The sequence below is a fragment of the Girardinichthys multiradiatus genome, chromosome 5, assembly GCF_021462225.1.
Source record: "Girardinichthys multiradiatus isolate DD_20200921_A chromosome 5, DD_fGirMul_XY1, whole genome shotgun sequence".
Classification (NCBI taxonomy): Eukaryota; Metazoa; Chordata; class Actinopteri; order Cyprinodontiformes; family Goodeidae; genus Girardinichthys; species Girardinichthys multiradiatus.
Window position 1 is genome coordinate 36,813,331 of NC_061798.1, and position 12,322 is coordinate 36,825,652.

General features: G+C 38.3%; 2 protein-coding genes across 2 annotated transcripts; one reads left to right on the forward strand and one right to left on the reverse strand.

Annotated features, from left to right (window-relative positions):
* The first annotated feature begins 1,184 nt into the window (after positions 1-1,184).
* LOC124868581 (galectin-2-like) lies at positions 1,185-5,352 on the forward strand. The gene is made up of 4 exons (XM_047366000.1): positions 1,185-1,493; positions 3,446-3,519; positions 3,690-3,849; positions 4,951-5,352. Exons 1-4 carry the CDS (start codon positions 1,200-1,202, stop codon positions 5,095-5,097), a joined length of 675 nt encoding a protein of 224 aa, XP_047221956.1. The 5' UTR covers positions 1,185-1,199; the 3' UTR covers positions 5,098-5,352.
* A 3,203-nt stretch (positions 5,353-8,555) lies between these two features.
* uts2r4 (urotensin-2 receptor 4) lies at positions 8,556-9,732 on the reverse strand. Its single transcript, XM_047366956.1, has one exon. The coding sequence runs from the start codon at positions 9,730-9,732 to the stop codon at positions 8,659-8,661; it is 1,074 nt and encodes a 357-aa protein (XP_047222912.1). The 3' UTR covers positions 8,556-8,658.
* Positions 9,733-12,322: the final 2,590 nt, after the last annotated feature.

Sequence of the window (12,322 nt, forward strand, 5' to 3'; positions counted from 1 at the left end):
GAAAAATAAAAGCTAGATGCATGAATACGTGTTTATAAATATGAGTAATAGCTCTGTAAAATAAATACTACTTTCATTCTTACTTGAGAATGTCACATAAAGTATTGTGGGAACCAACCAAAGACCTCATCCTAAAATATCAAGGAACACAAAACGCAATTGTTTTCAAAATTTAGCTTAAGTGACGCTACGTTTACGTTAATAATTTCTCAGCAATCCCCTTCCAATAACAAACAAACCAAGAAGTGCTCAGAAATTGTGTTTCGTTCTTTGAACGTTAACCATTGAGTATCTTGAAAAATTGAGAATAAAATAAACAAATGCTATGAATGGAGCATGAGGTAAAACCACGCCCACTTGAGTGGGCGTCTTCCTCAAGTCCATAACACGTAGACAACTCATAGGTGGTGTATTATAGAGCGAATAAACAACAACGAACTAAATAAATGAAATCAGCATGTATATGATCGTGGTCGTTGTCCAGACCAAGTTTTACAGGACGATTCAGTTTCAGTATGATAAAAAATATTCTACCTTTTACTGATTGCAACACACTCTCCTTTTATAAAGCTGAAATACTACTACCTCTCATTATCTGTTACCGAAGTTGTTCTAAGAGCGATCAGGGTTGTAAACTGTTGAGTGAAGCTTGGAGTGAGACATGGGTGCAGATGTAGTAAATCATAATAAAATGTGGGATGAATACATTTAAGCCAGACTAGCACTGTGTCACACAGAAGAGGAAATAACAGGCAGCACCAGGGTTGTTGCATCAATGTAAAGTTTGTATTAAAGGTGTCTAAAATCTAAACAAAATCAACATATACATATACTAAAAAGTTAATTATAAGTTAAGGTATTGTTTTTAAACTCTGTTATCAGCACTGTTGCATGTTTTGAGCTTTTTGACTTTGTATGAGAGGTACAGAACATCTTATTTTCATTAACTTTTACTTAGCAATGTATTATTTATATAGTTTCTATCTAGACTAAATGTCCATGGAAAATACCCACAAACACTACAACACATATGTGTAAGTATACAGATTTAGGAGCACCAGAGGATTATTTTTAGCTCTTGGTTGTTTAAATGAACAAAACCTTATTTCCTGTTTGATGGGAAAACCTTGACGAGCTATCTCGCTTCTTCGATGATCATATTGTGAAGAACAAGTTCTGATTAATCTAAAACAAGTGCCATGACAAACTGGTGGTCGTATAATCTTACTGTAGATCTCTGTAACTGGATACTGTTACTTTGGTACTGTAGTATACCCCTAGCTTCCTGCCAAAAAAAGTTTAAATACAAAAATTGCCTAACCTATTCATACGCTTTAAACTTGCAAACCAGTAGCAGTACTTTACTTGCTAACCTTTACTTTGCACCCAATTGGCTCCTTCCTTCCCTCAACGTCACCAACCCTATATTAAGCATTAACGTGTGTGCAGAGCTTTGTCACTCGAAGGAAAACCTACTGAAGACAGCCAAGATGGTAAGTAGTGTGAAAAGCTTAGTTCATAGCACATTTCTGCATTCTTCACATTGACAGATATCTGCAATAGACTTTAAAAATGCATAAAAATGTTTGATTTATGATCTGCTAAAAGCTAAATTAACGTTAATTTACTCTTTAGTTTGTAGTGAAGTATCAAGATTCTGTACCTTTAAAATAACTGAATCTACATATCGACAAAGCATCAATTATCTTATAGACATTTGAAGCAGTGTTCGGGCAAATATTTGAATGTTTCAAATGTTCAGGTGCAGTTCTAATACGATGAATAGGAAGCCTTTCTCAGAGACTTCCTTTTCATCCAACTATAGAAAGCCCATCTCAAAAGTTATTGGGATAAAACAAGTTACGGATTAAGAATATTTAGAGAAAATTGTTGCTTCTTAATAGCAACAATATTGCTGTGCAGTTATATTGTCATTAAAGTAATGAGAATATTTCGACCTCAATGCAACTTCTACAATCATAACTCAAGCAGTGTCCAGGTAATGTTCCAGGACATCTAAATCTAACATCCCCAGAGGGATCAATAAAGTTCATGCCATTTTCCAGCACCTTCTCTGTATTGTCAATGATAAACCAGTGCTAATCTGACCATGGGGGTTGTATAAAGTGAAGCAACTATAGGTGTGACATAGAGATAGGGGGCAGAATGTTATAGTTCTTCTTTAAACTATGCACCCAGCACATAGGTAGCAAGCACAAATGTGAATGGGATTTATAGCTTTATGGTTGAAGGGAACTGAAGGGAAATTACTTGAAAATCAGGGTGACTTTTTAAGCATAAATGCACAAGCCATATGCTTATTTTAAAAAAGTATTTAAATTTTTTTTTCTGTACTTGTACACACACACACACAGACAATATATATATATATATATATATATATATATACAATATATATATATATATATATATATATATACACACACACAAGAAGAAGACATTGAAGCTATGGACTGGCCCGCCCGTTCCCCAGACCTGAATCTGATTGAGCACATCTGGGACATCATGTGTCGCTCCATCCACCAACATCACGTTGCACCACAGACTGTCCAGAAGTAGGGATGCTTTAGTCCAGGTCTGGGAGGAGATCCCTCAGGAGACCATCCGCCGTCTCATCAGGAGCATGCCCAGGCGTTGTAGGGAGGTCATACAGGCACATGGAGGCCACACACAATACTGAGCCTCATTTTGACTTGTTTTAAGGACATTACATCTAAGTTGGATCAGCCTGTAGTGTGTTTTTCCACTTTAATTTTGTGTGTGACTCCAAAACCAGGCCTCCATTGGTTAATAAATTTGATTTCCATTGATGATTTTTGTGGGATTTTGTTGTCAGCACATTCAGCTTTGTACAGAACAAAGTATTTAATGAGAATATTTCATTCATTCAGATCTAGGAGGTGTTCCCTTTATTTTTTTGAGCAGTGTGTATATATACTGTATATATATATATATATATATGTTTACAATGTAAACTGTAAAATATAGTATTGGAGAGAGTCGTTAAGTGGGGACGTCCGTTTTTGATTTTACTGCATCTACATACTGATCACATGTCTCAGTACAAATAGAGCACCTTCCTGTTTCCACATTTTTACAACCCTGTGTTCTTTGTTTTAATCATGGTAAATCATCAACTACTAAGATAAGATCAGAACTGTTCATCTCTTTAGTCTTAGCATACAGACGTGGCTCGCAAAAAATCCTGATATTAGCTGAACCATATGATGGTTCTGGTTCTGACATAAAACAGCTTATAAATGCATCTGCCTTTTGTTTACTTTTGAAGAGTAAAACGTTATCATCAAAGTGTCCTACTTTTTCAGTTACAAATGCTTTTCCTCTGTATTAGCTATCAATTCACTGTTTGCCCCAGTAAACAAAATTCACACAATTGCATGTATTTCATAATTTGTTTTCACAGAAAGTCAAGGACATGTCATTCAAGGAAGGGCAGGAGTTTAAGGTCCGAGTCAGGCCTGATGACAACTGCAATAGGTATGCTTATACATTACTTCTTTTCAAGATCATTAATACTTTATCTGCTTGAATAAGTATTAGGTTAACCATTAATCAAGAGGAAATAACACTGTGTAATACAAGTTAATGGTGATATACTTCTTCCCTTTTATGTGGTCTCTTCTTACCTCTTCCTGCTTCTGTCGCAGCTTTGCGCTCAACATTGGTCATGATCCTGAGAACATTGCAATGCACTTCAATCCTCGTTTTGACCAGAACATCATCATCTGCAATTCCTTGTCTGCGGGGTGCTGGGGGGAAGAGCAACAAGAGGGAAGCTTTCCCTTTGCTCGTGGGGAGGAATGCAAGGTGTGTTTGTAAAATCATTTTTAAAAAAACAACAAAAGAAGCATAGATAGAAGATTTCCTCTCATAAGTGTGAAAATAAACTTAAGCAAACATGATCGAATACAGACAGACATTTAAAAAGCACCTGTGTATAGGAGGCAAAATTGCTATCTATCAAAAGAATATGCTGTATGTATTTAATCAGAAAAACATTCGATACAACAGTGTTAGTATTTTCAAGGGAGAGTAAGTTCAATTGCAACAAATGGACACAAAAAGTGCAAAATGCTAATGTTAATTTAGTGACCCTATGAAGTTCAAATCAGAAAAGAAAGTCTTACATTTACACAGTATTAATATTTTATATAAAAAGATCATATCTGCAGGAACATTAAGGTCATTATTTGTTTATTTTAAAATATTGAGAACTAAGCAAACTGAGTTTTGTAAATTGTATTTCCAATGCATTTCCAAAGCACCTCCTTAGTTGTTGCCTCATTATGGAACAAAGTTAATAAAAGGCAGGTCACCATGAGTTACAGTAGAGCTAAATATAATAACAAGATTAGATAGCAGATTACTGAATATGATAAATGAGACATTAAATGTCTGAACCAAAAAAAAGATGATATTCTTTAAACATAATAATAATTTCAGCATTTCCCATATTTCCTATATTTTCCCGGCCCTAAGGTAACAAAATGTAGTACTAAAGAGTAATAATAATAAGCTGATAATGATAAGCTGAGCTTTGATTAATTTATTGTATATAAAATAGAGCTCATAATACACAATAATCTCACAATAATTAACTATTTTATAAAAAATAGTTGCCCACATCGATCCCAGTTAATATAAGAACAATAACTGCTGCAGATTTCTAGGATTTATAAGATCACAAGTGGGTTTAGTGTATGGGCTGGGGCTCTGTTCTATCAGCAGGTAATAATGAGAGAGAATAAGGGGTCATAAAACTCAAAAGCTTTAATGCCGTGAAAATGCTGCTTTAGTCAATCTTTAAACACATGGTCTTTTAAAATGTTTTTGCTGTACAAGTCAGATTTTAACAGAGAAATAATTTACGTGGTTCCCTTCTCTCTTTTCTTTTCTAATGTTCGGCAGTTTTACATTAACTTCAACAATGAGCAGTTTTACATCAAACTTCCTGATGGCACCATGATGAACTTCCCCAACCGTCTGGGAGAGGTCAAGTACAAGTTCTTTGACGTGAGCGGTGATGCGAGGATTGTGGGAATGAAGATAAAGTAGAGGATACAATCTTCACAACGTATTCCATTCTGAAGCCTGTCACATTATTTACTGGTTGCATGAATAGTCTGTTTTACAGTGCTGAGAGCAGGCCTGATTGCTGGTCTTTTGTCATGCTGAAAAACAACTGTGTGCACTGGTTGTAATGAGAGGAAAAGGCCTAAAGATGGCGCCAAAGCATATCTTATTTTACTGCTATTGCTTTCGCAACCCATCAGTTGCTGGATGTGTTTAATAAAAGTACAAAAAGAAAAAGTTTGAATCTTTCTTTTTGATTTACTGATAAGTTAAGTAAACACTCATAATAAAAAAAAACCAAAAAAAACATTATTTGTTCTTAATTGTATACAAAATTCACAGAACATCCATCACATATTTAAAATGCAAAAACAGACACATTTGCAAGGAACCCTGAAAGGACTGTGTAAAACGTCTTAATTAACGTGTTAATTTTAGCGCTATAATCTCTGCTCAAATAGATTTTTTTGATATCTGCCAACAGAAGCTGACTAAATTATAAGGAAAAAGGAGTAAAGAAGCAATTAGAAAACTAAGAACTAAGCTTCATTTTGAGCACAGAGGATCATTAGCAGAACATTATAATTGGGAAAAGGCAGACAGTGAAGAAGAAAACATGTTAACGTGAAAGAGGGGACTGAATTTAGCAGGTGTTAAATGAACCATTCTGTCAGAAACAATTTGCAGTAGGACTCAAAAGAGCCCTGTAGAGAGGCTGAGGAATGTAACACGATTTACCCACATTCTCTGGGAGGACAGGAAACCTCATTTGCAAGTTAAGAACTTTGTTTAACACAGTTATAACCAATTTAGAGATAAACATTTAAAATCTTGTAGCTATACCCCTAATTAGAATCAAAACAAAACTAAAACAATTTTACAAATATCTGTATCAAACAAATTAAATTGGGGTATGCTCTTCCTTTTCTTTAGAGGACCTGCAGTTTGACATTATGCCATCAAATAGCCATCTGCCTCCATATCTGCTGGGGTGTCCAAAAGTTTATCAGTGTTTACCATCATAGATATTTCACTTTTGATATATGTCAAGTTGAACACATTTCGAAATATAAGCCCCTTGTTCAGAGGCAACCTCTAATAAAGAGAACTGTGAGAAGATGGACCCAGGAAGCTAAAAAGGTTAAGCAGGGTTGCTTTGATGCTACAGATTGGGACATACTGTGCCAGCCACATGGAGAGGACATCAATGCCATGACCGAGTGTGTAATCGACTACATAAACGTCTGTGTGGATAACACCATCCCCACCAGAACGGTGAGGTACTAATAAACATAAATAATAAACCCTAGATCACATGTGACCTGAAGGACTTGCTTAACAAAAAAAGAGCCTTTAAAGATGGAGACAGAAATATTGAGGAGTTTACAGAAGCCACTTAAAGTCAAGATAAGAGACAGGAAGGAGGTGTACAAGAAGCTGAAGGGCAAGCTCCAGCAAAACAATATCAGATGTTTGGTCAGGGATGAAGAAGATCACAGGCTTCAATGTCTGGACAGAGCCAATGAACTAAACACATTCTTCTATAGGTTCAGTTCAGTTCCTTTGCCTGGTCTAGAAGAAGGTTCCAGTGTTCGTGTTCACCTATCAGTCATCAATGACTATAGACCTGTTGCCCTGACATCCCACATCATGAATTCCTGTTGGCCCACCTGAGTAAGAAACAATAAACCATCAGGACCCCCTTCAGTTTGCTTATTGCTGTGGAGTTGGGGTTGAAGATGCCATCATACACCTGCTTCAACAAACCCACTGTCATCTGGACAAAGCCAGTAGCACTGTGAGGATCATGTTCTTTGATTTCTCCAGTGCATTTAACACAATTCAACCTGATTTGCTTTGACAGAAACTCCAGAAGACTCAGGTGGAGGCCTCAACAATCTCCTGGATCAAAGACTACCTGACAAACAGACCACAGTTTGCAAGACTAAAAGGGTTGTGTATTTAACCAGGTAGTCCGCAGCAAAGGAGCACCACAGGGGACTGTACTCTCGCCATTCCTCTACACTCTGTACACCTCAGACTTCCAGTACAAGACAGCCTTCTGTCATTTGCAGAAATACTCGGATGATTCTGCAGTGGATCAGAGATGGACAAAATGATGAGTACAGGGAGCTGGTGGACCGCTTTGTGGCATGGTGTGGAAACAATCCTCTATTCTTGAACGTAAATAAAACAAAGGAGATGATAGGAGATTTTAAGAGAAACAGGAATAAGTCAAAAAATATTTCCATCATGGGAGAAGAAGTGGAGATGCTGGAGGAATATAAATACCTCGGTGTTCACCTGGACAACAGACAGCAATGGAGATGCAAAGGTGACGCCATCTACAAGAAGGGACAGAGCAGACTGTACTTCTTGAGGAAGCTTAGAACCTTCGGTGTTTGCAGCAAGATGCTGCATATCTTCTATAAGTCTGTTGGGAAGAGTGTGATCTCTTCTGCTATCATCTGCTGGGGAAGCATCATTAGAACAAGGGACTTAAAAAAGTTCAACGAGTTAATAAAGAAGGCTGGCTCTGTCCTGGGGACTCCTCTGGAACCTCTGGAGATCATTGTATGAACAAGGATTCTTCATAACATACGGAACATTATGGAGAACCCTGAGCATCCTCTTCATGAAACTGTTGTACAACAACAGTGTCTTTACTCAGAGGCTTCTTCAGATCTTCTGCAAGACACATCACTACAGGAGATCCTTCCTGCCCATAGCCATCAGCATCTACAATGGCTCTTTGAAGAAACCTGCATAATATGAGCTAAAATAACATTTAATTTCCCTTTGGGATTAATAAAGTATTTTTGAATTGAATCAGTTTGTGAAAAATATGGTTCAGTTTAAAGAAAAATATAAGATCAACCTGTACATTGTTGGCTGGACCTACCTTATTAGCTAGTGTCATTGGACAACCAGAATTGAGCTATATACTAATGGTATTTTTATATATTATTTCCTTCTTTTCATTATCAGGTGTTTGTCGATGTATCTCAAAGGTTGCAAATATATATATTTTTTATTTTGTTTTACCATTTTGTGTTTGTTTATTTGCACACCCTAAGACAAATCTATTTACTAACTAAGGTTAACTTCTGCACATACACACAGAACATGTTGTGATATTAAATAAAAAGAAAATCACAACAACCTTTTGGAAAATAAGACTTCTTTACATACTTCTACCCACTGTTTTTGAACAACAACAAAATCTGTTAGTATTAAATAAAAAATTATTAGTGACAAAAATAATTGGGTAACTCCAGTTGGAGGACTGGTACTCTTATTTTTTCCAAGAAAATGGAGAGCAAACACGCCTTCAAAGTTTCCATGTGCAACTAAACCCCTCTTTGTCCAGCCTTCTATTGAAGGATAATTGAATTAATTTGGTTGATTTTATTCTATTCATCTCATCTGGTTCTAAATATTAAAAACATGCTATACAGTATGCTGAAAGATAATATGGCTAAAATGTCATCTCTCAGGCTAATGAGTTGAAAATGCTCAATTGCCCTACTGTACCGTGATACATCAGAGTTCCTGAAGAGGTGTTGTTACAGCTGTCCCAAGATCAGCCTTGCTTGATCCCCCACACTGACCTTTCTGAGCTAAATAATCCTTATAGTTTCGAGTCAGAAGAGTGTAAAGAAATGGATTGATGCAGCTGTTCCCATAAGTAAGACATGTGACAAAGAAATTGACATAATTATGGGCAGCTGCAGACAAAGCTTTGAGGGAATCTGGGGAGAAGAGTTTAGCGAGCTGCCATCCCCAAAAAGGTAAGAAACAAGCCCAATAGGCTACTACGATACTTAATATCATTGATAACACTTTGTGTTTGAGTCCTTTCCTCTGGGCTGAGTGGCCACTACCCCCTAAACTAGCCTGCACTGTCCAATAGCGCCTTGCTAGCCCAGCATACAATCCAACAATTATCAATCCAGGGACTAAAACACTGGTGAAAAACAGTACTGTAAGATAGGCCTTGAAGGCCTCAGGTGTCCAGGTAGGGAAGCAGATTCTCTTAACAAAGCCATACACAGTAGGCTTTCCCTCCCTGAGCTGTATCATAACCATCATGGGAAGTGTTAGGATGAAAGCCAATCCCCAAATAATTCCTGCGCTGAGTCGTCTGTTGCGAGAAGAGGATCTGTGGGCACTGAAGGGCTTGGCCACGGCTCGGTAACGTTCTAAGCTCATTGCGACCAAAATGAAGACGCTGGCATGCATAGTGAGGAGATCGAGACTCAGAAGGATGCGGCAGCCTGCTTCACCGAACAGCCAGTCATGGGCAAAGTAGGTGCAGACAACAAAGGGGATGGTTGAGAGGTAGAGAAGGTCAGCCAGAGCCAAGTTAATGATGTAAACATACATGGAACCTGTCCGGCACAAAGCAGCTGAGCGTGTAATGATGAGGGTGTAAATGTTGCCTGCCAGTCCTATGCCACACATGACTAAAAGTGTGGCACCGAGCAAAGATGTCACCCACAGACCTCCACTGGTTCCAGCCCCACTACCATCCACTTGGGAAGTTCCATCTCCAGTCCCTGGGGTCAGAACAGGTCCCAGCTCGGGAGTGATGTTGGCAATGGCAGTGCAGTTCATTGCAGGTTTATAGAAAATGGCAATAAGTGTTTGGGGCAAGATAGTACTATTTAAATGCAGTTTAAATGCAGTACTCACATGACTTGAGTCCCACAATTGCTTGCTCCTTCCAGTGAGCGTTGTTTAATTTCTTCCCAATTGTTTATGCTCAAAATTTTGGGATCTCAAACAGACCTCAGAAAAAGGCAATGTTCTTACATACAGACTGCAGAGATTTCTTCCTCTTGGTATGGGTTAAAGCAGAAATGACATAAGTCATATATGAGCGAAAAGGAAATACAGACCCTCAAATGGACAAACTGTGCTTTAAGTCTTCGATAGTTAGCTCCTGTAGTTCTGAGCTGTTCTTGAAATGACTCCAGTTGGTATTATCTCAGGAGAAGTTTCTACAATGAAGAGGAAAAAAAATCCCTTTTTCATTTTTACAAAACTTGCAATTTTAGACAACTCCCACACATTTAACTTGTACTGAGAACACCAAGTTAGGTTATGCGAGCAACCTTGCATCCATTCAGTGTCAAACTTATCTCTGTCCCTCTAGGCTTCTTTCCCAACGTTGCCATTCGAGGCATCGGGGTAAAAATCCTTAATTTCCATATTATACATGATGATTTCCTGCTGGTCTTGTTTATCTATGCGGTTTCCCGTGGAGGCAGATGAACCAGTCATTTCTCCTTTGCTCTGAAAATCCAGCTTTGACAGAGCACTGCTGCCTTTGAAGTTTTCTTGGTTGCAGTCCTCTTCTCTCTCCTTTCACATCTGTCCTCTCTCTTTCTCACCAGGGTGAAAAGCTGGCATGGGCCTGTTGATGTATGTTGTATTCCTCCCTGGCCTCTACCTAATGTTTCTAAACACCAAGGTGTGGTTTTAGACACCACGAACTGCTGGAAGGGGTTTACATACTTCCATCAAAGTATATGTAAACTTGAAAGATATTAATGTGGGCTTTTAATTATTAGATTAAGCTTTCTCTTTGGAAAATGTATAGTTATGCAACAAACAACCTTACTAAATTTTAAAAACATGAATTTTGTGCACAATTTAGTATTCATTTCTTTCTAATCCACACATGTTCAGATATATATACAGTGAGGAAAATAAGTATTTGAACACCTGCGACTTTGCAAGTTCTCCCACTAAGAAATCATGGAGGGGTCTGAAATTTTCATCTTAGGTCCATGTCCAATGTGAAAGACATTATCTAAAAAACAAACATCCGGAAATCATAATGTATGATTTTTTAATAATTTATCTGTGTGTTACTGCTGCAAATAAGTATTTGAACACTTGTGAAAATCAATGTTAATATTTGGTACAGTAGCCATTGTTTGCAATTACAGAGGTCAAACGTAGTTTGTAGTTTTTCACCAGGTTTGCACAAACTGCAGCAGGGATTTTGGCCCATTCCTCCACACAGATCTTCTCCAGATCAGCCAGGTTTCTGGGCTGTCACTGAGAAACACAGAGTTTGAGCTCCCTCCAAAGATTTTCTATAGGGTTTAGGTCTGGAGACTGGCTAGGCCACTCCAGAACCTTGATATGCTTCTTGCGGAGCCACTCCTTGGATATCCTGGCAGTGTGTTTCGGGTCATTGTCACGTTGGAAGACCCAGCTACGACCCATCTTCAATGCTCTAACTGAGGGAAGGATGTTGTTCCCCAAAATCTTGCAATACATGGACTCGGCCATCTTCTCCTTAATACAGTGCAGTCGTCCTGTCCCATGTGCAGAACAACACCCCCAAAGCATGATACTTCCACCCCCATGCTTCACAGTAGGGATGGTGTTTTTGGGATGGTCCTCATCATTATTCGTCCTCCAATCACAGCGAGTGGAATTAAGACCAAAAAGTTCTATTTTGGTCTCATCTGACCACAGAACGTTCTCCCATGACTCCTCTGGATCATCCAAATGGTCATGGGCAAACTTAAGACGGGCCTGGACGTGTGCTGATTTAAACGGGGAAACCTTCCCTGCCATTCATGACTTTAAACTGACATCTTAGTGTATTACCCACAGTAACCTTGGAAACAATGGTGCCAGCTCTCTTCAGGTCATTGACCAGCTCCTCCCTGTAGTTCTGGGCTGATTGCTCACCTTTCTTATGATCATTGATACGCCAGGAGGTGAGATCTTGCATGGAGCCCCAGTCTGAGGGAGATTGACAGTCATGTTTAGCTTCTTCCATTTTCTAATAATTGCTCCAACTGTTTATCTTTTTTCACCAAGCTGCTTGACAATTGCTCCATAGCCCTTTCCAGCCTTGTGGCGGTCTATAATTTTGTCTCTGGTGTCTTTGGTCGTAGCCATGTTAGTGTCTTACTGATTGTGTGGGGTGGACAGGTGGCTTTATGCAGCTAACGACCTCAAACAGGTGCTTCTAATTTAGAATAATAAGTGGAGTAGAGGTGGACTTTTTAGAGGTGGATTAACAGGTCTTTGAGAGCCAGAATTGTTGCTCATTGGCAGGTGTTCAAATACTTATTTGCAGCCGTAACACACAAATAAATTATTTTAAAAAATCATACTTTGTGATTTCTGGATTTTTTTTTTAAGATTATGTCTCTCACAGTGGACCTGCACCTAGGAT

What these genes read in the sequence shown, in the direction of transcription:
- uts2r4 (XM_047366956.1), bottom strand. Translation starts at nt 9,732, where the DNA reads ATGAACTGCACTGCCATTGCCAACATCACTCCCGAGCTGGGACCTGTT.
- LOC124868581 (XM_047366000.1), top strand. Translation starts at nt 1,200, where the DNA reads ATGACAAACTGGTGGTCGTATAATCTTACTGTAGATCTCTGTAACTGG. An exon ending in CCTGATGACAACTGCAATAG is followed by an intron (nt 3,520 to 3,689) that starts GTATGCTTATAC and finishes CTTCTGTCGCAG; the next exon opens with CTTTGCGCTCAACATTGGTC. An exon ending in CTCGTGGGGAGGAATGCAAG is followed by an intron (nt 3,850 to 4,950) that starts GTGTGTTTGTAA and finishes AATGTTCGGCAG; the next exon opens with TTTTACATTAACTTCAACAA.